At 35.8% G+C, this 21,091-nt stretch overlaps 3 protein-coding genes across 7 annotated transcripts in view; 1 reads left to right on the top strand and 2 right to left on the bottom strand.

Annotated features, from left to right (window-relative positions):
- The window catches only part of PKD2L2 (polycystin 2 like 2, transient receptor potential cation channel), a 30,942-nt gene extending 27,936 nt beyond the window's left edge, over window positions 1-3,006 (bottom strand). Inside the window, exons 1-3 of the mRNA XM_033096648.1 lie at window positions 2,940-3,006; window positions 2,132-2,233; window positions 421-554 (exon numbers count right to left, since the gene is read on the bottom strand). Coding sequence (XP_032952539.1) covers window positions 421-554; window positions 2,132-2,233; window positions 2,940-2,970 — 267 coding nt within the window. The 5' untranslated portion in view covers window positions 2,971-3,006. The remainder of the gene's footprint in view (window positions 1-420; window positions 555-2,131; window positions 2,234-2,939) is intronic.
- Window positions 3,007-3,127: 121 nt separating this feature from the next.
- Window positions 3,128-21,091, top strand: part of KLHL3 (kelch like family member 3) — a 251,706-nt gene continuing 233,742 nt past the window's right edge. For 3 of the 4 annotated variants that reach the window (XM_033096640.1, XM_033096639.1, XM_033096637.1), the window contains exon 1: window positions 7,866-8,001. The gene's annotated coding sequence lies outside the window, so the exon portion shown is untranslated. Of the gene's footprint in view, window positions 3,324-7,865; window positions 8,002-21,091 lie in introns of those variants that run through there. The other variant, XM_033096641.1, reaches the window with a different exon arrangement.
- On the bottom strand, window positions 4,753-19,897 carry MYOT (myotilin). Of its 2 annotated transcripts, none has more exons than XM_033096642.1 (10): window positions 19,727-19,897; window positions 16,585-17,148; window positions 12,456-12,630; window positions 11,555-11,659; window positions 9,193-9,242; window positions 8,475-8,607; window positions 7,660-7,867; window positions 5,963-6,128; window positions 5,403-5,536; window positions 4,753-5,197 (listed from the first exon to the last, which is right to left on the bottom strand). In XM_033096642.1, the coding sequence occupies exons 2-10, from the start codon at window positions 16,938-16,940 to the stop codon at window positions 5,025-5,027; spliced, it is 1,500 nt and encodes a 499-aa protein (XP_032952533.1). In that variant the 5' UTR covers window positions 16,941-17,148; window positions 19,727-19,897; the 3' UTR covers window positions 4,753-5,024. The 2 variants fall into 2 exon arrangements, with proteins under 2 accessions (XP_032952533.1, XP_032952534.1); XM_033096643.1 differs by having other exon boundaries at window positions 4,755-5,197; window positions 9,193-9,239; window positions 19,727-19,894.

Raw genomic sequence — 21,091 nt, 5'->3', positions numbered from 1 at the left:
ATATTTTGTATATGTATTCTTTATTATATACTGAACATTACTGTAACAGTACAGGGTTGTATGGTATACCCAAATCACATATATTTCACTTGATGGGCAATTTGAGGAATTTTTAAGAATAATTTTCACTGTACACAATTATAGACTGACTGGATCATAACCCCCATATAAGAAGTAAATTTCCTGTTTTCCAAATGGAATAATGTTAAAAAAAATAAGCATTATTTTTTTAGTTATAAGAACTCTACCACACTTAGAACACAGGTTCTCAATAAACACTGGCTAGTTCATTCTAATAGTTTAAAAAAATATTTATTTTCACTCATTCCTTCAACAAATATGTAGAGTGCCTACTACGTGTGAGGAGTTTGTTTGTACAATACCTAAAGCTACTTTATTCGCAGTCACACGATACCTTACCTTCCAAAAATCAGTTACGCTGTGAATAGACTTAAAGTTGGTTCTTTCATCACCAGGCACAGAAGTGTCCAAAAACAGAGATGACATAACTTTGTTTAAGTAATACATATGTGGGTTTACCATCCCAAAAGTCACTAAGGAGAAGAATTTTTTGTTTAAAAATTTATGTTTAAAAACGGAATTTATCAAGATTAAAAATGTACTTACAATTTGTTCCCAATTTTGGTTTGAAAATTCAATTTTATTGTCTAAATATAAAAGTGATAATAAACTAAAAAAGAAATATACAAAACACGAAGTTTCCTGTAATTCCACTGCTTGGGTTAGATTTGGTATATATTTTTCAGGTTTTTCTATAGGCATACGCATTTGTAAAGAACTTTATTTGTTACAAAAATGAGATCACATTATACATACTATTCTGCAAATTGGCTTTTTCTTCATAGTGAGAGTAGGTAATGTGAGTAGTTAAGGCTATGTATAGACTTTCAATACAAATATAATGGTTTGAGTCCTATCACTTGGATAATCTATCTTACTTCATAGTTTTATTAGCAGTGAGAGAATGCATGTGAAAGGAACATTTAAAACTATGTTATGGTGTATGGTAAGAATTTTAACAAGTACTAACTAGTATTCTTTCTTATTCTCTTTCTAGGGGTGGGTGGGTGGTTTTAGAGTGGGGTGTAGACTAGGTATGTCTTTTTTTTTGCTGGAAGCCCTTTGGTTTTTAGAAACCATGTATCTTCAAAATCATTCCATGGCTCGCATTAGCCTCTGCCATTCTTTAATGTTACATTATGTGATTGTATATACCAAAATGTTACACAAATCCTGTTGATGGAGATTTGTTTTCAAGTCTTCCCAATTACAAAAAGTATTTTTAATCCCCGAATAACGGGGTTGTGAATGATCTTTTTAGTTTTCCATTCCCCAAATGTTCTATAATAAGTATTTAAAAACCAGTCTAAGACATCTTAATGTATAAGATGGGCTATAGTTGTCTTTTTAATCAAGATCTGACTCAAATGTACCCCTATAATACCAATTCATTAGTTAATTGATATTTGATTTCCAATGTATAGTCCATATAAAATGAGGTAAGTCTGGACAGTTAGCTTACATCTACTGTATGTTGGATGCTCTAAAGACAAAATGCTCTTTAATGCTGATTAAATCAATGCTATTGACTCACAGATAGGAGGAATGCAGCAGGTTGAGTTTTCCCAGTCCTTAAAGATTTGCATTGATTCATACCTTTTGTGACTTAGCACAAGCATATTTCACTATTAACTGTGCAACAGAACAGAGAAAAGAAGAAAGCAGACACGAAGACTAACTTCTTTGGTCTCAGTTGTAGTTTGACCTATGAAACTGAGCCAACTCAAGGGAATAATTTCACTTGATGGGCAATTTGAGGCCAACCAAATTGCACTTGGGTGGCAATTTGAACTGCCAACCAAAAGGAATAGTTAATTCAATGTAGACTATGAAAGATTTTCATTACATTTGTGATCTAAAGTTTTGCCCCTTAAGAATTAGAAAGTGTCAATCTAAATGAATTCAAGATAATGCCTAAAAAGTGTCACTATTTTTTGAGAAGGTTTAGTAATCTGAGAAAGCCTATGATTTTATAAAGTCCATGTTTTATTTCTCATCTCCATATAACTTCTTAGTTCAAACAGGATCTTCAATCTACATGTGTACTTACATATGCATAGGTTTATTAAAAAAATACAGTAGAGTAATAACTCCTGAAGTGTGGTTCTAATTTCTCCTTCCTTTCTGAAATGCTGCTCATGTTTTGGAGTCCCTGTGAGATAAAACAAAATTTTCCTTACATTATTATGTAATTCATGATGTATAAAAATACAATGATGGGAAAAACAGCCACTTTAGCGTTACGCTGTGTGAAGGAATGCGCCAATGGCTTCTGGTTATTTTTTTATTCTCACTTTATGAGGGAGAAATAATTACTACTAACGTTTTCCCATGGGGTTAAATGGGCAGTCATTTCAGGTAAGTACAGTAACGAATTCTGTAACACGGAGGGACAGGACAGGACCAGTAATATCTTAAAATGGAAAAGCAAAAGACAAAGCAGACCCCCCCCCCCCCCCCCAACTGTCCCTAATCGTTTTCTCCAGCCATCAGTACTGCTTCGTGGGAAGGCTGGCTTCTGCTGGAGGTAGAAAAGGACTCGACCCGTGGTTCTGTGAAGGTCGCGACTCCCTAAAGCGACAAAGGACTTCGGACACTGGCCTAGCGACCGTCACTGTACAGCAAACGACAGCGCCCAGCTCGAGCCTCAGGCGAGTGCCAGGTCCCATTACTAAGGGCTTCAAGTTTTCCTGTGTGAAATGGGACCATCGTTCCTCTCCGCTTAAGAGGAGGCCGTGAGGGCTAAACCTGCCATAGGTCACGTGTCTCACATGATACAGGGCAACAAAGTTCCTTCCAGGGTATGTGGAATCGCCAATTCCGCCCTGCTCCACCCCCTCCCGAGGAGAACCCCTCACCGCCTTGGTGCCAACGGGACGCCTCAGCCATTGCGGACCTGGAAGAGACGCCCGTTCGAGCGCCCCAGGCCTGCCGCGCCTGCGCGAACCGCCTCGCTCGGGCGCCTGCGCGAGCCCTCTGGCTCCCGGAGGGGCGCGAGTAGCGCTACAAGTTGCAAACGCGCGTGCGCGCCGAGGACCTTCTGGAAGAGCTTCGCCTGAGGCGGGGCTGGAGATTGCGGCGTTTGTCTCCTGCGGAGGCCCGGCTTCTAGAGCAAACCTGGCTTTGGGCCTGAGGTTAATCAAAAAAATTATAGTAATGAATTATAACGGGCTACTTTTTTTTTTGAATACTTTTAACATTTATTGGCTTTTTTGGTCTTCACACTCCCCTGCTTTGGAAAGGTAGGTGTTTTGTCCTCATTTTAGGGCTGAAGAAAGCGAGGGTGCTGAGAGGGTAAATAATGTACCTAAGACCACGGCTTGTTGGGGGCAAGGTGCGCTGGACGCCAAAGCCCAAAGGCCTGTCCAAGACCCCACCCTACTTGCCGAAACTGCTTATTATTAACTGAGAGCTGTTGCTAGAAATAGCTTCCGTTCTCCTTTCCACCTAGTATAGCTAAAGGGAACGTTAAAATAGGATTGGGAAAAAAAAAAATCCGGCTCTGCAGTGATTATGTAAAACGGTAGGCCAAAGCAGGAGTCCTTAGGAGCCCAGACTCACAGCTGGTTCCGAAGCTTCGCAAAGATGTAAAGGAGGTTTGTAAACCAGCTGTAGAAAAGAGCAAACAAATTTGGCTGTAAATGAAGGCATCCGATGCCCGCCAGAACGTGAGACAAGAGGAAGCCTCACGTTGGTAGAAAGGAAAATAAAAATCAGTCGAAAGGCCCTAGAACATCCACCAAAGAAAACCATCAAGCTGTTTTGAAAATAAAAAATAAAGCCACGTTTGTTACTTCCCTGAAAGAGATATGTAGACTGATGTTGATAAATGCTGTTTTATGTGCAGATAAAGAGCAAAACTAGGCCACAGCAGGGAGGGTCAACGGCTACCTATGATAAAAGAAGCAGGAGAGGCCTAGCAAAAGGCCGACAGCCAGTGGACAAGAGGCCTGAGAAAAAGAAAAGGCTACTCTCCTAGCTTAAGAATAGTTGAATAAAAGGATGTGCCCTTTCCTTTACTTGGACTCTCAGATGCTTACAGAATTAGGCTTTCTAGTGTAATAGGTTACCTGAATTTGAAATGGAGGAAAAAAACCCCCAAAATATAGGTATTCAAATTTACATTAAATATGAAGGAGCACGTGAGTCTACAGACTATTATTATGCCATTGAGCTCAGTGGTAGTCTCAAAGATCTTGAAGAATTAGAGACCTATTTGGTTTAAACAAAATTGCTATTTCAGGAGAGATTTCATCATGATTTAAGTTACAAATTGTTGCCTTTGAAGTGCAAACCATGGAAAGTCTAGCTCACTTTCCAGAGGAATTGACTGAACTGTGAGTTTCACCAAGACAAACAGTTCTAGAATATAACATTGTTGCCTTTCTGGAACTTGTTATTCATAGGTTTTGCTGAGTTGTTTAATATATAAAAACCAAAAGTTTTATCTTAAAGATCTAGACTTTTGTGAAGAGGAGACAGTCTGTTTTAAATAGTTGAAATTTTATTCTCTTTTGACATAAAACTATGGAACACTCAGATAATCTATACCATGTTAGTATTCCTATAAGAAAAAAACAGGTAAAACAATATTTAGAAAGCAGTAACAGTAATCTTATTACAAGCATTAGATGTTTTTAAAAAGTTGATACTACTTTATAATTCATAACCTGTAATTGTTAAATGTATATGATGGATGTTAAAACCCCACATTTTGAGATAGTCTTCTACAATTAAAAACCCATATACCCAAATTTTCTGTAGGCTTCACAAACCAAAGAAGTAGATAAAATGGGCAAGAGTCAAAGGATAAATAATATAAATATATATTAATTATATTACCTAAGTAAAGCCATAATCTATTAATACAGTTATGGATTTATTTCAGAAATTCAATTGAATATATTACTGATAGTATAATTTTTCCAGTGTTGGTAAAGTTATTAGAGTTCTTCACTTTCATAGAGTCCAGATTGAGCTGCCAGACGCTGAAACTCTCCTTCAGGATTAAAAGCTTGTTTCACATCCAGACCTTTTCCGTTAAGTGCTAAATATTTGCTGAAAGTTGGCCTAACACGTAACTGCTTAGGAGGTGGAAGAGTTTGGTTTGGACGGGCTGAAATAGATAAAATACAAATTAATTCAGAAAATCTGTTCTAAACAAATGGATTGCACTAGGTATTCATTATCAGACAGGAACAGGAAAAAAAAAATCGAAACTGATTATGTGGAAAATCCCTCAGATTTTATGCTATGCTGAGATTTGTGTTTCTTATTAATTATTCCTGGTTAAGTCATGTATAACACTTGACGTGACATACCTGTAACATCTAATCTTGTGTTACATGTGGTCACTCCAGCTTCATTAACTGCAGATACAGTATACCACCCAGCATCTTTCTTGTTTACATCTTTTATCAGTAAAGTAATTCTTCCAGAGTTATCATGATATAAGCTGAAAAGAAATAAAAAAACGAAAGTATAGGAATTAATTTTCCTGTCAAAGTTTACTTATGATGCCTTTGATTTATAGTCAGACTAATAAGAAAAAGCAGCATATGGAAATTCTGAGGCTACATCTAGTCATTGCCAAATAGCTATTGGTTTTCTTGAATTAAATACCCCCCATAATCTTGTTTATATCATCGATTTCCTCTAGCCATCTTTGTTTATTGTTAGTACAAAGGTAAATCCTAGGCTACTTTATGCCTTTAATTTCTGATTAGTGGAATCTGGCTTAATGAAATTTATTATATTTCTATATATGTTTTAAATACGAGACAAAATGAGATCACAAATGCATGCCATTTATAATGCATTTCAAAGTATAACTGGATTCACCCACGTAAACTAGAGTTAAGTCTAGAAATACTTATCCTACCTTATTCGATCAGTGTTGAATTGTACCATTTCATTATTTCTTTTCCAGAAAAGTTTTGGTGGAGGTACAGCTGAGATTTGGCATTCTAGCTTCACTGAGTCTCCCTCAAAAACTTTTTTGCTCTGTGGTTTATAGATAAACATTGGTGCTCTTCTATGTTCTTTAGCTACATATTAATAAAAAGATCAAGTATTTGAAATATTATAAAAAGATATTAAGTCAAACCAAAGTATTATGAATTTTGTATGTTGATATAAAAGTTTTTAAAAGTACTAATAACAGGATTGAAAGCTTTATGTTTTAGCTTTAGTTAAAATAATATGCAATACTATTGTATTATACCATTTAGGGTTCTAAAGCAGTAATGTAATGATGCATTGAATTTATAGTCATGTTTCATTCAAAGAATTTAAGTCATATTCTCATTTTTTATATCATCTATAGGGAGGCAGCATGAGTGGTTGAGAGAGTACCAGACAACTTGGGTTCAAATTCTCTATTTGCCCTACTAGCCATGCCAAATTGGGGAAAAAAATCAGTTTTATCTACTGTAAAATAATACAATACTCAAATAATAGTGACTGCTGTGCCTACCATAAAAAATCATTGTGAGGATTAATTGAGATAATGAAGAAGCACTCTGTAAACTATAAAATATTACACAAATGTCAGTAAACATTATGTCTTTACTTTTCTTCAAATACCTGAGGGAAAGGAGGCAATGGTGCCATAATACTATAAACCTAGCTTTGCCGAAGGAGAAATGGGAAGACCGGGCAGATGACTGCCAATGTCTCTTCCACTTCTAACATTAGAGTATTTCTGGAGCTGTTGGTACAAAAAGGATTTGCCCAAAGCTTAATTTCTTGAATGGCTTTTTTTTTTTTTGATTTCCAGATCACTAGTTTTCCCCTTAGACTTAAGAATAATCTTAAGATTTTTCCTTGATCTGGGTAGAATACAAACTCAAGAAAATTTTCCAACTCGATCAAGCTTTTGTATGCTAAACAGTGAATTATCTAGAACAGTATGTCTTATGCAACATACCATGGCTTAAACCATTATGAATGTGATATATTTAAAGCACTGAAATTATTTTAAAACAACATCAGTTTTATGAGAACTTCCTTACAAAGACAAATTTGAGATATGAATTTTGCCATACTTGTTTTCTAAAGCATACTTTTGCCATACTTGTTTTTCTTGTCATAATTAGAGACTAGTTTCCTAGTAAAGGGAACATAATCTAAGACTAAAAGTTGACATTTATTCTTCAGTTTTAAACTATACATGATTATGACAGTTCTGTGAAAATGTGTCATTGATTTATTTTCGATTGTAGACCAGAGAAATGATTAGACTAAAATTTGTGGCTTTAAAACCCTTTAAGTTACATCTAGAAATGCTTATACTACCTTATGTGGTCTGTCTGAAATTGTACTGTTTTTAAATTTCCTTTCCAGAAAAGCTTTGTTGGTAGATTTGTCATTCTAGTTTCACTGAGTTTCCCTCAAGAACACGGTTCTCCTCTGCACCCCACCATCTGTGGCTTTTAGGTATAAACTGGTGTTCTACTGGGTTGTATAGTATAGACATTAGCTTTAACTATGAAGTCCTCTGGGATTTTCTTTTTTAATACTTTCTTTTTTAATACTGCAGGATTAAAGATACTCTAGGATCTCTCTTGGAAGGCTTACCCAAGACATCCAGCTTTACAGTAAAGGTGGCTTCTCCTGCTCTATTCTTGGCAACACATACATAAGCCCCTGCATCTGAAGTTCTGACCACTTCAAAGATGAGTGAATGAAAACCCTTCTCAGACACTATCATTTTGTGCAAGTCATCTGATTGAACTGGTCTTCCATTTAGATACCATGACACATCAGGAGCTGGCAGTCCGCTTACCTAGAAATGAAAATACAAGGAGATGACAGGATTATAAATTATAGCATCACTGGAACCCATTTGTCTATTTATGAATTTTAACAATTCCGGTATCTGAGTGGGTTTGTGATTGAAAATGCAAAGAGCTTAAAAAGGTATTTGCTTTCAATAATTTTGAACAAAACAGTGGAAATGAAAACTCTTGAATTAAATATAATATTTTCAGACTATCTCAAAACATTTCTAGCTCTTTCATATAACCTTTAAGGTCTCTTAATTACTATATTTAGAACATTATATTTATTAGGTGGTAGGCACTATTGTGAGGACCTTATACCTGTTTCTCAGTTAATCCTCAAACAACTGTATGAGGTAGGTACGTTTATTATTCTCATTTTACAGATGAGACAAAGCACAGAGGTTAAGTGACTTATCTAAGGTTACATAGTTGAGAGGTGGCAGAGCCAGGATTCAAACCCAGGTAAGCTTGGCTCCAGAATTTGTTCTTATCCACTACACATACTGCTTCTCAAGCTGTGTAGCAAGCAATGAAGAGGAAGAGGACATTGTTCAAAACTTAGTATCCCATTGTTCATTTTCCTTCAGTATTTTTTAACTCTTTTCTTACTTTGAAGTCCATTCTGCAGAATCTTCCTTCTTCAATTGACATGTTCTCTGGCACTTGAATGAAACGAGGCGGGTAATATTTCTCCTGGATTGCATCCTCATCATTCACACCACCCCTTGAAGATGATCGACTTCTACAAAAATATTTTAGTAATCACTATGCTGAAAAGTTGTCATTGCCCTTCCTTTCACACAAACACAGGTTAGCCATCAAATTGGAAACCCCAGAGGCGATACTGTTTCATCTGATAGTGTAGTAACAATGGAGAGAGGCCTTAGGGCTGCATTTAGCTGTGGCATATTTGATAACTGTTAGAAGTGGTAGCAATTTTAAACATCTGGTACAAATTACACATCTGTGTTTCTTTTTTTACAGTGCCATGAATTGATGAAGAAACTGACCTATTAAAATGCAGAGTACCCCATGGACAATTCTTATCACATGCAAAGATTGTATAATTAGAATTGGGTTTCTATTATCATGAGAAAGTTGTTTATTATGGAAATGTGGTCCTGGCTTATTTGACCTAAACATTTAAAAAAACTTCCTCTAAGATAGTTCTAATAATGAACAGATAAAAATTGTGATCATCTCTGACATTAGAAAATTCACAGTTTTTTAATAAAAGGTACATAGGAAGCTTACAGGATTTATAAATATATTTTTAAGCTGAAAACAGGTAGCAAAATATATATTTTTAAAATGAAATTTTTTTTACCTTACTTGTGATGTAGGAACTTGCAACCGTGCATGTTCTGAATTGTGCTGCTTGGAATGAAAACAAAGTGATAATGTTAACATTCACATTTTAGCTTAGAATGAAATTGAACTACGTACGTGTAGTTGTAGTTGAAAGGAACATTTCTATGTTGGCTGTATTTGTATGGTCATGGTTAGTTCTATATATTTAGCTTTTAAGCATTTAATAACCTTCTAATAGTCCAGCATGAAATGCCACAGACATGATTTACGAAAATTAGATAGACTTTGAATTGACAGTGGTTCATTTTTCAGACGACTATTTTGTGACAGAGGATATGTCCCTCTCGTGTATTTGAAATGGGAGGACATAGTACAGATTGTCCTTTAGTAAAACAGGAATAGACATGAAGTCACTTGCGTTGGCAGTAGGTAACGGAGTATGATGCCTGCTGCTCAAAAGTGGCACCAACAGCAGTAAACATATTAGACTGGAAAATACTTCTCTTTTTATAGCTCATGACACAAAATCCTGATGGACAACATAGAAGGGCCATGAAAAGGCTTTGAAAAACAACATTAATTACTTCCTGATTAATAAAGGTGTGTTTAAGCAGACATCTTTAGGATTTATATCTGAGCACCAGAAAATTATTTCTGTTTGAGAATAAAATCAGGAATTGATGAAAATTATAATAGAATTAATAAATTGATCAAATATTTAGTGCCTGTTTTGTGCATTTCACTGTGTTTGGCATAGTGGGATGCAAAGAATTGGAAAATATATTCCCTACCCAAATACCTTAAAAACATCTCTATAGTAACACAGCAAATCAGTACAAATAATTTATTTTTGGATGAATATGTTTAATATATTTTGTCTTTTTAAAATAGATTCTTAAAATTCCGTAACAATTTTTGGCTAGCCTTAAGGTTTTCTAAGCTAAATGTCGAAACAACAATTCAGTGATCAAACAAATCAACTAATTTTTTGGTAAAAATAAAAATCCATTTAAACTGAATATATCCAAATTAAGTTTTTCACTTTTTCCCTTAGTGGTGGTTTGAATATGTATATATTTGTATTAATAGATGTGACACTTCAGTTATACATAGTTTGCTGACATTTTGTATTATTTAGGTAGAATGCTTGAAGTGTACAAAAAATGTAAGATTTATCTTTTCTGATTTCATAATGATATATTTTGCTGCTATCCCTTTTCCTGTTATCATCACCTTCCTTTTAAAGTTTTTAAAGAATGAATGAGAAAAACAATATATCCTTGCCCTTGAAATCATAATTTATAAGTTAAGCCATCATCAATATAACATTTTTGAGTTACTTCTAATAGAGGTAGAATTGTGTCTTATTCTTGCTGTAATCTCCTGTACCACCACAGTAGGTGTTCCGTATAAATTAGTTGAATGAATGAATGCATGAACTGTTCAAGAGCCAAAAAGCGATTTAAATTCTGTTTTCAGTTTCTAGTTACTTGTTTTGTTAGACCCTGCTCCATCCTTCTTATTAGTACTATGCCATTTAACAGAAACAAAAATCTTATTTTCAGCTACTTATACGTAGACGCTTGGTATTCTTAAATGCCCAGTTTCATCCCTTTGGCTCCCAGTTTCTTGTGGACTTTTGGGGAAGGAATGAAAGGTAACTACGGAAGGAAGACGGAGCAATCACAGTTTAGTCTGCCTCTCGAACTGTACATTTCTATTCAGGGTTAAGTTTACTTGTTAAAATGAAGTTGGTCAGGCACAAGCCTGTGAGATGGATGTTCACTTTATACTCTCCATAAAGTTAATTCCTTTTTGGAAAGGATGTTTTTGTTCATCTTGGAGCCATTTACTCACAAGCAGTTTTTTGTCTTTTTTTGTGTTTTGTTTTTTTTGGTTGGTTGATGGTTTTTAATAAGCGTTTGTGAATACAGGAACATGACAAAAGGAATCGGATGTTTCATTGTGCCATGAGTATATTTTAAAACATTGAAATGAGTTTATGACAAAAGGTTATAATTACTTTGGTTTAGAGTTTTAACTTCTGTCGTACTGAGGACTTACAACTCATAAATTCTCTGTCCATGCAGATAATTGTAGAAAGTCCTAGGTCTAACTGACCCATGAATGTCCAGATGAAAAGTGACTCTTTAGCTTCCTGGTGTTTTGTCTTTGTGATATTTTCTTGTGCAGATATTAGAACCACCAAAAAAATGGGGTAAAGTTGAAACTATATATATTTCAGCCCATCATGGCCTCTCCCATGGAAGTGATTGACTTTTGCTTCAAATGCTATTTATAAACATTTAGAAAAGAAGACATTTAAAAATCACACACACACAAAACGCTCTGGTTAGATACAGATGATGTTAATTTACCTGTGGTGAATTGTGTGCCTCCGTGTCATTTTCAGCTTGAAACACAGCAGCTGCATTCTGTGGTCCTAGCAATCTGCGAGCCATCTTCTCCTCATATGTTAGCCGCTTTAACGATCGAAGTCATTAAGGAAACAGTAATGAGAGTTAATAAAAGCTATTTGTACAGCTTTAGCTTAAAGCCATCAAAAATTCCACCAAAGAAGTATAATTCTGTCTGTTGAATTATAGATGCTGTATTTTTAAGAAGACTTTTTCTTTTATTCAAAGCATTTCCTTCCATTTTAGTGCCACTTCCCACATCTATAATACTTCCACTTTCTTTTTGCACCTAGGAAAGGCAGGCACAATCACCCTTAGATAAGGTTCTCCCAAGTAAAGGGAGAGTCTTTCCCTTCCTCCTTGTGTGCTTGTCCTATTTGGCTCTGTCTTCGAATATAGTACTGCATGTCTTCACATTGAGAAATTACTTTCATTAAATGAACACTGAATACTTGACTTACTACTGGCTGAAAGCAGTGCAACAGGTGTGTTACATGTATTTGGATTAAAAGCATATAGTACTGTTTCAAAGACAGATGACTAATACAATGTGCACAGTAAGTTACCGAATAAAAATTATAGCTATTTGTTCATCAATAATATACACCAAAATACATGAAGAAGTCACAGTGACAGTATTTCCTATTAGTTATTTAGTCATCAGATGTATTTTATGAGGGTAATGCCTAAAAGAATATATTAAATCACTCAGATTGATTTTTCGTTTGGTTCATTTTACTACTGAAAACCAAGAGGTGATTTTATTATATAGTCATAGAGCTCTGAGACAGAAAGAACTTTTTTACTCAGATTAGATTTTATAGTTCAATTGGCTTTAGTACAGAAGAGAGATCTTGCTCACTTGATTTCCATTATGAAGAAGGCTGTCCTTGCATTTTAGCTTTCTCTCCAAATCTTGAATCAGAGCTTCTTTTGATCCTTGTATTTCATGGTCAGGAGTAGTTGGTGTGGGCTTAGCGTTTGCACTTTGGTATGGCTTAGCATTTACAGGTGGGCCAACTGAGGGTTGTTGACAGCTTTAAAAAGAAAAAAATATTTTTTTAAAAAAGATCTTTAAGATATATGTGTAAAAGAGATCTGGCCTTGTTTTGTCAATTACTTTTAGCTAGGTTGAATCTGTAACTTAGTAGTACTAGTGTTACTAAAACCACCAATTTTCCTAATCACAGCCAAGAACGATTTTGTAAGAATGGTTACCAGCTTTTTTTCCTTTTGGTCTTGGCAAATGCAACTCAAGTGGCGGGAGGAACAATTTATATAAGGTGTAAGGAGGATGTCCTTCCTTGAAGACCTTCCCTAAGGAAGTGAGAGGAAGTCTAGTTCCTGGCAGCTTGCGAGCTCTTCTAAGCTTACAACTGAACTTCAGCAGTTTGATTGCTAGGTGGATATTAAGCAGTGGTATGCTGGAGTTGACTCATGGGCTCAGGAGAGCTGGTTTTTAGCATGTCTTCCCAGCTTCCTATGGACTCATGTTGACAATTTGAAATGGGTGGTGGTGGGAGCATCTACACCAGGAAAATTGGTCAACACCACAAATCGTGCTCCTTCCTCCAGCTGACTGTTAAACATTTACCAGTATAGCTATTGGTATTTAGGGAATATTCTATTGCTTCGAATCGAGTTTACAGCTTACATTGGTCTCTGGCTTTTCTGTTATTTTCCCGTTCCTATTAATTTCATATTCTAGAATATCCAAGTATGGCACTACATAACAAATAGCTTCTATAATAATGACAGTTTCTTTAACATTGCTAATGTGATTTTTTTGGAGAAAGAATGATTAGAAGAGGAGGGAGAAAGAAATGTAAACTAAAAAAAGGGGGGAGGGTTGGAAAAAAGGGAGCAAATTTGAACAGTAGTTGAAATCCTTATTTCAAGTTCTGGTCCTAAATTTTCTTCTGAGATGTTCCTGCCCCGCCCAGAGTTTCCCTGTTGATTCCGATAGAGGGCAGGGGTCATATTTAGGGACTCCTGTATTATTAGATCTGTTAGGTAGCTCACAATTTTCACAGTGCTTGGTTCAGATTTCATAGTTTATTCGTTTAGGGCACTACAGGTGCTAGCTTATATCCGTTTAATGTGAGAAAACTGACCACTACCCTCAATATTTTACCATTATAATAAATGTTTTCCACTTATCCAGATGAAGCAACATTGGTCTGTTCTGTGACATGTTCCTGTTCAGATATTCTCAAGGATCATTAAAATAACTTGTAAGCTAGGTGGAGATGCTTCTCTGAGTGGAGCCAGAGTTTTAATTTTTATAGACTTTGGAGACTTTGTTAGTAATCTCTAACAAAGATTAGTATGTAAAATCTGTAAACATACTAAGAAAAATGTCTTATTCCTCACCATAATATCATTTATATTCACTGACACAGAGCTTGGATATAGGTGATTCTGTCAGTTGGATGAATGTTTTTCACAGTATTCAAGATGCTCTGTATTCAAAGTTGATGATACACATTTCTCCTCCTTACATTTCAGATCTTCAGGATTGTCTATATTTTTAACTAAAGTATGATTTGTTCTGTTAAGTAAATAACCAAATGTTTAAATAAATAGTTTTTGTTTTGTTTTGTTCATTTGCTTGTTTTAAGATTGAATTCCCAGCTCAAAGTGGTAAAATTCCTTTGGTCTTACAGATATTTTTCTCCAACTGTATGAAGTTATAGTAAGTTTTAAAAAATTTTTTGTAGCTAGCCTACCATCTTTGTAGAAGTCACACATTTCTTAAAGTGAATTAGCATTAAATAATTCTGTTTTCAGGCTGTCATAATATAATGTAATGTATCTGAGAAATCTTGAGGGATTATCAAAACCAAGACTGAGAATCACTGATGTATATGTAACCTCAGTCACTTTATTCATGGAATACACCCATTATTACCAGGTTAGATGGCTTAAGTTTTAGGTCTTGATATCTACTCATATTTATAAACTAATATCATACTTGCACGTTGCCCTATAGGTCTTTTTTTCCCTATCATTAATCACCCAAATCCCTAATTTTGTTACAGATCAGAAAACTGAATCACCGAGCAGGTAAGGTAAAGTTGCTGAATATCACACAGTGCGGTTTTTGAAAGGAATAATTGGAATTAAAGAGTTCTCTCAATTTCCAATCTGTGGTTTGATCAACTGAATAGAACGTTTGCTTAAGGGTTTCCTACTGATGAAAAGCTAAATAAAGCTTTCAAACTCCTCTGGGTCAGAATCCAAGGGATTATTTTAGCAGACATGGCAAACTTAAGCCCATCATAACAATTGAGGGAGTTGTGCACAAATGTTCAAAGGGCCAGAGCTTTCCACCCTGTGCAGCTGGGCACTGAGTGGGTATCAAGTGGCTGCGGGAAGATTAAAAGAGTTATCTGTGATTGCTGAAAATAGAACAGCTAAAGCTAGATCTTTGATCTCTTGTTTGGGGACCTCCTATGTTTTATTTTTTTCTTCATTTTTGCCTTCTTCTTAGTTCTGTGCACAGAGCTAGGTATATGGTTGAGGTTCAGTAATATTTATTTGATGGCTTTATTTTCTGGACAGGAATTTGGAGTAGGATTGAAAGACTTGACTAAGAAAAATAGTCAGAAAGGTTGTTTTAGATTTAAAAATGCTCATATAGGAAATTTGGAAATAATTGAAAGTTAGGTGGAAAAAGATCATCTGGGTAAAATGTGACCAAGAAAAATCTCCCTTGTGTGATAATGGGAATAATGGGAATTTGGAGAGAAAAGATAGGGCTCTTAATTATTCAAGGATCTTTTAAAAATACTAGACCAAATCTATAAGAATGCCATTTTTGGCTGTCAGCCATTTCAAATGGTTCCACCTAATATCGATAGGATTCTAACAAATATTTTTGGCTTTCCTGGTTTTTCTTTTTTCTTTTTTTTCCTGGTTTTTATTCTTAAAAATATTGAAAAAGTTTCTTTGCAAGTTGAATTGCTATAGTCAATTTAACTAGGTTTCCAGAGTTGTCACCAACAATAGGAATCTCTAGGAAAAATTAGCCTCTAGAGAAGACGGAGAGAAATTAGCAAGAATTTCAGCAAATCTGTCAATAAGCCCGCAACAAACAAAACACATTCCATCGGACAATTTTTTTCAGATGCCTTTGATTTAATTCTCTGATGTTCTAGCCAGCTAGGGAACAGGAAAACTGATAGCCCTAACTTTGCATAAGCACAAAGTATTCAGTTCACATTTTAAAAAAAGCACAACCACTGTGTCCTTCGTATCATGTTCTCCTAGGACAGTTTTAGGGCTGTGAAAAGAGTACATGCTTGCATAAGGCTGCAGGTATTCTTCCCTGTATTTAGATCAGCCTAACCAATTTGAAAAAGTGTGGTTTTAATTACCGAAGGAAACCTTAAGGTCATAAACCTTTATTCAAGCCTTTCTTCTGATCATAGTAAGGAAAATTCATACTAACATTAGTGTCTGAATCACAGAGTTTCTCTTTAGCCAAGTGGATGTTCAAGATCAGAGGGGAAAATGGATAGGAAAAAAAAAGACTGAGAAGAAATTTAATAGCCTCTGCTAATGTGAGAGGAAATCCTACCTGAAGATGAGCAGACAGGTGTTCTTCATCTCAGCTAAGCCCAGAACTAGAGCCATTAAATTTACAGTTTGAGGAACTTAGCTTAGAACTGGGGGAATAGTTCACTGTTCTTGGGTATGTTAGAAAATTTTTTTTGAAGATGGAAAATAATTGGTAAATAATTGTATGGATAATAGATGATTTGGGTTCAGCTCGGCCTGGACATTGGAGAATGGGTCAGATGACCTCTTATTTCCAGTACCCTGGTTCAGGTGTTCTAGGAGAATTATGGAATGAGACGTTGAGGTCACATAGCCTTTTTAGAGAGTGAAGAATGAACTACTGCCTCACCCCCCACCCCATCCTCAGATACAAGCTCGCTATGTATGCAGTACATACCCATATGTATGTATTTTAAAAACTCACTTACTTGGAGTCCACAGTGGAAGGGATTTTACTGCTACTGTAATCAGGCTGCGATGGTAATATGGAGCTGAGAAAGCTGGCTGGTGACTGGTTGTAGGTGGCTGTAACCCTTTGGCCTGGGTTGGAGCCTGGAAGCTGCTGGGGAGAAGCAGGAAAAGCAGAGGAGGACATGGTGATGTGAGAGCTCATTGTTGAGGAAGCAGAAAATCTTTCCTCTGTGCACTGGCGGGGCTGGATGATAATGGAAGACTGTTTGTTCTGGCTAGAGTAGCTGGAGGTTTCTGGTCCGGGAGGCTGCAGTCTGGAGCCATATGGATTTTGGGACTGGATGAAGTGTTTTGGCCGTTCGTAGTTAAACATGCTTAGCTGGTATATGGAAGATGAAGGCAATTTATTACTACAGTGATTTGCTCCTGGAGGGGTGGGATCCTGAATTTGGGGCTGCAAGCCTGGAATTACAGAAAGTCGCAAGGAGTCAGAAGCAGCCTTGGTGTGCCCCTTGTGGAAATCCTGGGAATGCTGTGCTCCTGGCTTTGATGGAGTGGCTTTCTCTTGAAGAATATCGTTCCTTCAAAAGGAGAAAATGAATCAGTTACAGTATTTGTATAAAAACAGTACTGTTTATTTAACATCCTTCCGAACTTAATGCGCTTTTTTTTTTGAGCTTATATGCTTTCAAGGTCATCTCAAGGTGGAACTTTCCTGGCTTCTATACTTCCCCTTCCTTCATCTTTTATTTTGAATGAATGACTTTTCCCTTGAGAATAAGAAAAAAGGATTCATTGGTGTTTGCTCTGGGTAATTCTTAAAGCATGCCCAGGGGCTTCCAGATGCAGGAGCGCAAAGTTTGTCAAGTGGTTATTTATGAAAAGATACACTGTGATGTTGCTCAGTGTGATAATTTTATGGTCTCATGATCAGCTTTTTCCCAGAGGCTGCCGTTTCATTAAGCACAGAGATTCAATGATTTAAAATTACATATTAGCAGTTAAATATATAACATGTCAGCTTCCATTCAGTTTGAACCCTTCTCATTGCTCATCGAAAGCAATGAACAGCTCTTGTGATATACCAATTAACTCATGTCCTAGTGATCTGTGATGAATGATGTCGTGGTAAATCAAGGGGAGCAATATGCGGCTTTTGTAAAGAACAGTATTTTAATATCCATATTTATTCCTTCACCCTTACACAATTTCACAGAGTGAACATCTATAATTCTCTGTTGTCAACTTTGAGTGGATTTTTTTCACCTTACAATTTGCTGCTTGTTTTTCTTCCCTTGATTCCAAATTTGACCATAGTACTAAACTAGACTGTGATTCAAGAGTGACTGTGGGTTTGTGTCTCTCTGTGTGTATATAATATATGTTACTGACTGCATTCCAGAGCCATTTGTAAATTTTTTCTGTTATTTTTTAGATTATGCTATCTAGCTATTGGTCTTGATGTTCTCTTAATTATTTAATTTTACTTTTTATTATTTTTACCTGTTTAATATGTATTTTAGACTAATTTTGAAATTATTTTAGCCTCTCTCTTATTTTTCCTTTTGGAGCAGCAAACAGGATGTACAGAAGGAAGTAAGGCAACAACTATGAAGCCAGCCTAGATGTTACCAAGAAAAGATGGGTGCCATTCTCTTACTTTTCTCTGCATTGGTTTACCTGACTTCCTACAGTAGATCCCCAGTTTTCTTTAGATGAATCATATGTCACTAAAATCACCTTAAGCAATTATATATCCCTCTATTTCTCCCATTAGTGGAGTAAATCTAAGCAGGACTGTATGCAGACATTATACACAAAGGCTAGCCCTATAAATTGTTGTAGTATTGATTCTGTCTTTATTCAAAATATCAGGTAATTTAGTCCAAAATACATTTAGTTTGTTTCACATAGAGATACTGAGAACCAACACTGAGGTAATGATAAATCAAACTTTTAGTTAATAAAATTAGCCAGTGTTTGTCATTATTGAAACAAAATCTTATAATTATTTTATTTCCTATCTTGAAGAAAGTATCATTTTTAATGAAAAATTTCTAGACAACTTCATTCTATGGTTGTGCATGTAGTTTAAATGAAAACTAGCAGCTTTAGGAAAGAACAAAAATGCAACTAAATAGCCAAGAGAAAGATTCTATTGAAAAGAACACTGAAAAAGTCATATAATACTTAATTTCAAGTTTACGATCACAAGTACATTCAACTAGAGTGAATTTTAGTAATTAACTAAATTAGGCCTTTAAATTGTTGGGGAAAAACATCCAGAAAGAGGCTTTAAATAGTTCTTAAAAAAAGACTCTATTTCAAGGCAAGTAGTTCTATAGTTAATTTCATTCCATTAAGAATTGAATCTAGTTTGGTTCCTAAATTCCTTTTTGGGCAGGCAAATGATTCAGATTCATTTCAAATAGCAAGGAATAAACTGTTTAACAAATAGCTAGCAGATATTTTCCCCAAAGTCCCCTATTTTTCTTCACAGATATTTCTAGAATGTCAACTGTCTTGTTCATTTTGGTATTGGCCTACATAGTTAAAATTTACTGTTATTTTTTGAAGTTCAATTAAAAATATATTCTTTGAAAAATTTTATTTTGTTCTTGTCTTACCAAATTTTATACAGATATTCACACAGGTAACTCTGAAAGTCTTTTCTTCATGGTTATAATTACTGTTCAACAATTCAGTTCTAGATTAGATTCTATTACATTACAGTATCATTTCCTTCTAAATAATGTTAAATAAATGTAAAGATTTCATAAATAAAATACTATTCAGTCTCCTATTTAAAAAATCTTAACATTTTCCCCCTATCTCTACTATAGCACAGACTTGCACACAAAACTGAGGATATTTTGAAGCTGTAGGATATCACCACAATTACAGACAGACCAAGTGTCCCCTTTCAAGGAAAAACGATGGCTTAAAAAATAATAACATAACTATCTGTTCTTCTACCTTTTCTATAATGCCTTCCAGTTTCAATGGGATGAATAGATCAGTTTCTCTTCCAATCTTTGTGTAATACCATTATGATGTTGTGGCTTTCAAACTCTATCTGAAGATCACTTCTGTACACACTCCGCTGATTTGGACAAAAAACAAAACAAAAAAACTAGCAGGAATAAAGAAGGGACTTACCGGTAGTTCCAGAGGGTGCCAGCTGGGTTTAACTCACGGTCGAAGGGAAGGAAGAGGCATCCCCTTCCCTCACAGACTAATCTAGTGGCTCTGTGCTTAATATTATAGCACCACTGACTTTTACCGGCTGCCAAACAGTGACATCTGATGTGCTCGCCTGTCTATCTACCTATGCTGGCATGTCAAAGTAAGAGTCCACAATCTAAACAATATCTCAGATGTCTTAGTGATATTTAAGGAGTGGGATTACATGAGCTTCTCTTGCAGGCCTTTTTATTTTAGATGTGAATTTTAGCTATGAGCTTTAACAAGCTCTTGGGGGAAGAGCAGTGAATTGGGAAATGGGAAAAAGTATAAAGAAAACTCAGTTTCTTTTATCGTGGTGGGGGCTTTGACTTCCCTGTTGAAGAAAGAAGGACTATGAATCCCTTCATATATTCTACGACTGGTGGTGTATCTCATAAGACTCCTCCAGGAATTAGACCAGTGGTGGATGGGGTCCAAATTGATTTTGTATTGGATAGTTGTTCATCTGAAGGCTTTTTCCCCCTCTTGCTAAACATGAGTGGGGGTGGAGCAGGGATCAAGCAGATTGTTTCAAGAAAGGGGGTGTGGTCTGGCTAAAGGCAGGAGAGCTGGGTGATTGACAGTGGTGTGTCACAGGGTGTGGAAAAATACAATTTAATATCTTTGGCAAGTTTTCTGAATCTATATGGTATTATGCTGCCTTGACCTTGTAATTTTATTCTAAAAGTTTCCGAAACACTTAAACTACCAAACAAATAAGCAATCTGTACCACTAGGATTCTGTGCTGTCAACTCTCCTTTATCTCCCTTTCTTCTAACAGTTACACATTTTCCTTTGTCATTTTACCGAGGAGACCATCGTGATGTTTAGGTTTCCATTTTTTGTGCAGGGAAGTAAATACTTACAGAGGAAGAAAATTTTAAGTCAACGAAAGAGATGGTGGAGAAGACTAGGTGGCATGAGGATCAGGCCAATTGAGTGGAATTATCCCCTTTCAGTGGCTTCAGTTTCGGTGTGGTTCTATTGTTTAAAGCGTATGTGTTTATTTCCTTCCCTCATGAGTACTCCAGTCTTGATTTAGTTCCTGTGTACATTAGGGCCCAATAAATAGATGTTTGAGCACATATGAGCCACATAAAATTCTTCACAGCTGACTATGTAGGTGTATCTTCCTTTGGTGTTTAGAGAAAGTTTGGTAATTGATGCCTGGGCATGCAGCCATTACTTAGTAGAAAAAGCACACTAGACTTGACGTGTAGGTGTTTGCCTAGAAAGTCTTATTTCAGGAATTTCCCAAAATATTTCTCCACATCTGCTGCTGATCAGATTCCATCAAC

Source organism: Rhinolophus ferrumequinum, chromosome 24 (assembly GCF_004115265.2).
Source record: "Rhinolophus ferrumequinum isolate MPI-CBG mRhiFer1 chromosome 24, mRhiFer1_v1.p, whole genome shotgun sequence".
NCBI classification, from domain to species: Eukaryota; Metazoa; Chordata; class Mammalia; order Chiroptera; family Rhinolophidae; genus Rhinolophus; species Rhinolophus ferrumequinum.
The sequence above is the reverse complement of the archived record's forward strand: the minus strand, read 5'-3'. Positions and strand labels throughout refer to the sequence as shown.

Bases quoted from the DNA above. Each gene is read 5' to 3' on its own strand.
- MYOT (XM_033096642.1), bottom strand. From the start codon at position 16,940: ATGTTTAACTACGAACGGCCAAAACACTTCATCCAGTCCCAAAATCCA. The intron at 7,868-8,474 runs GTAAGAAAAGAG...TTTCATTTCTAG, and splicing joins TCTGCAGAATGGACTTCAAA to GTAAGCGGACTGCCAGCTCC. The intron at 5,198-5,402 runs GTATGTCACGTC...TATCTATTTCAG, and splicing joins CACAAGATTAGATGTTACAG to CCCGTCCAAACCAAACTCTT.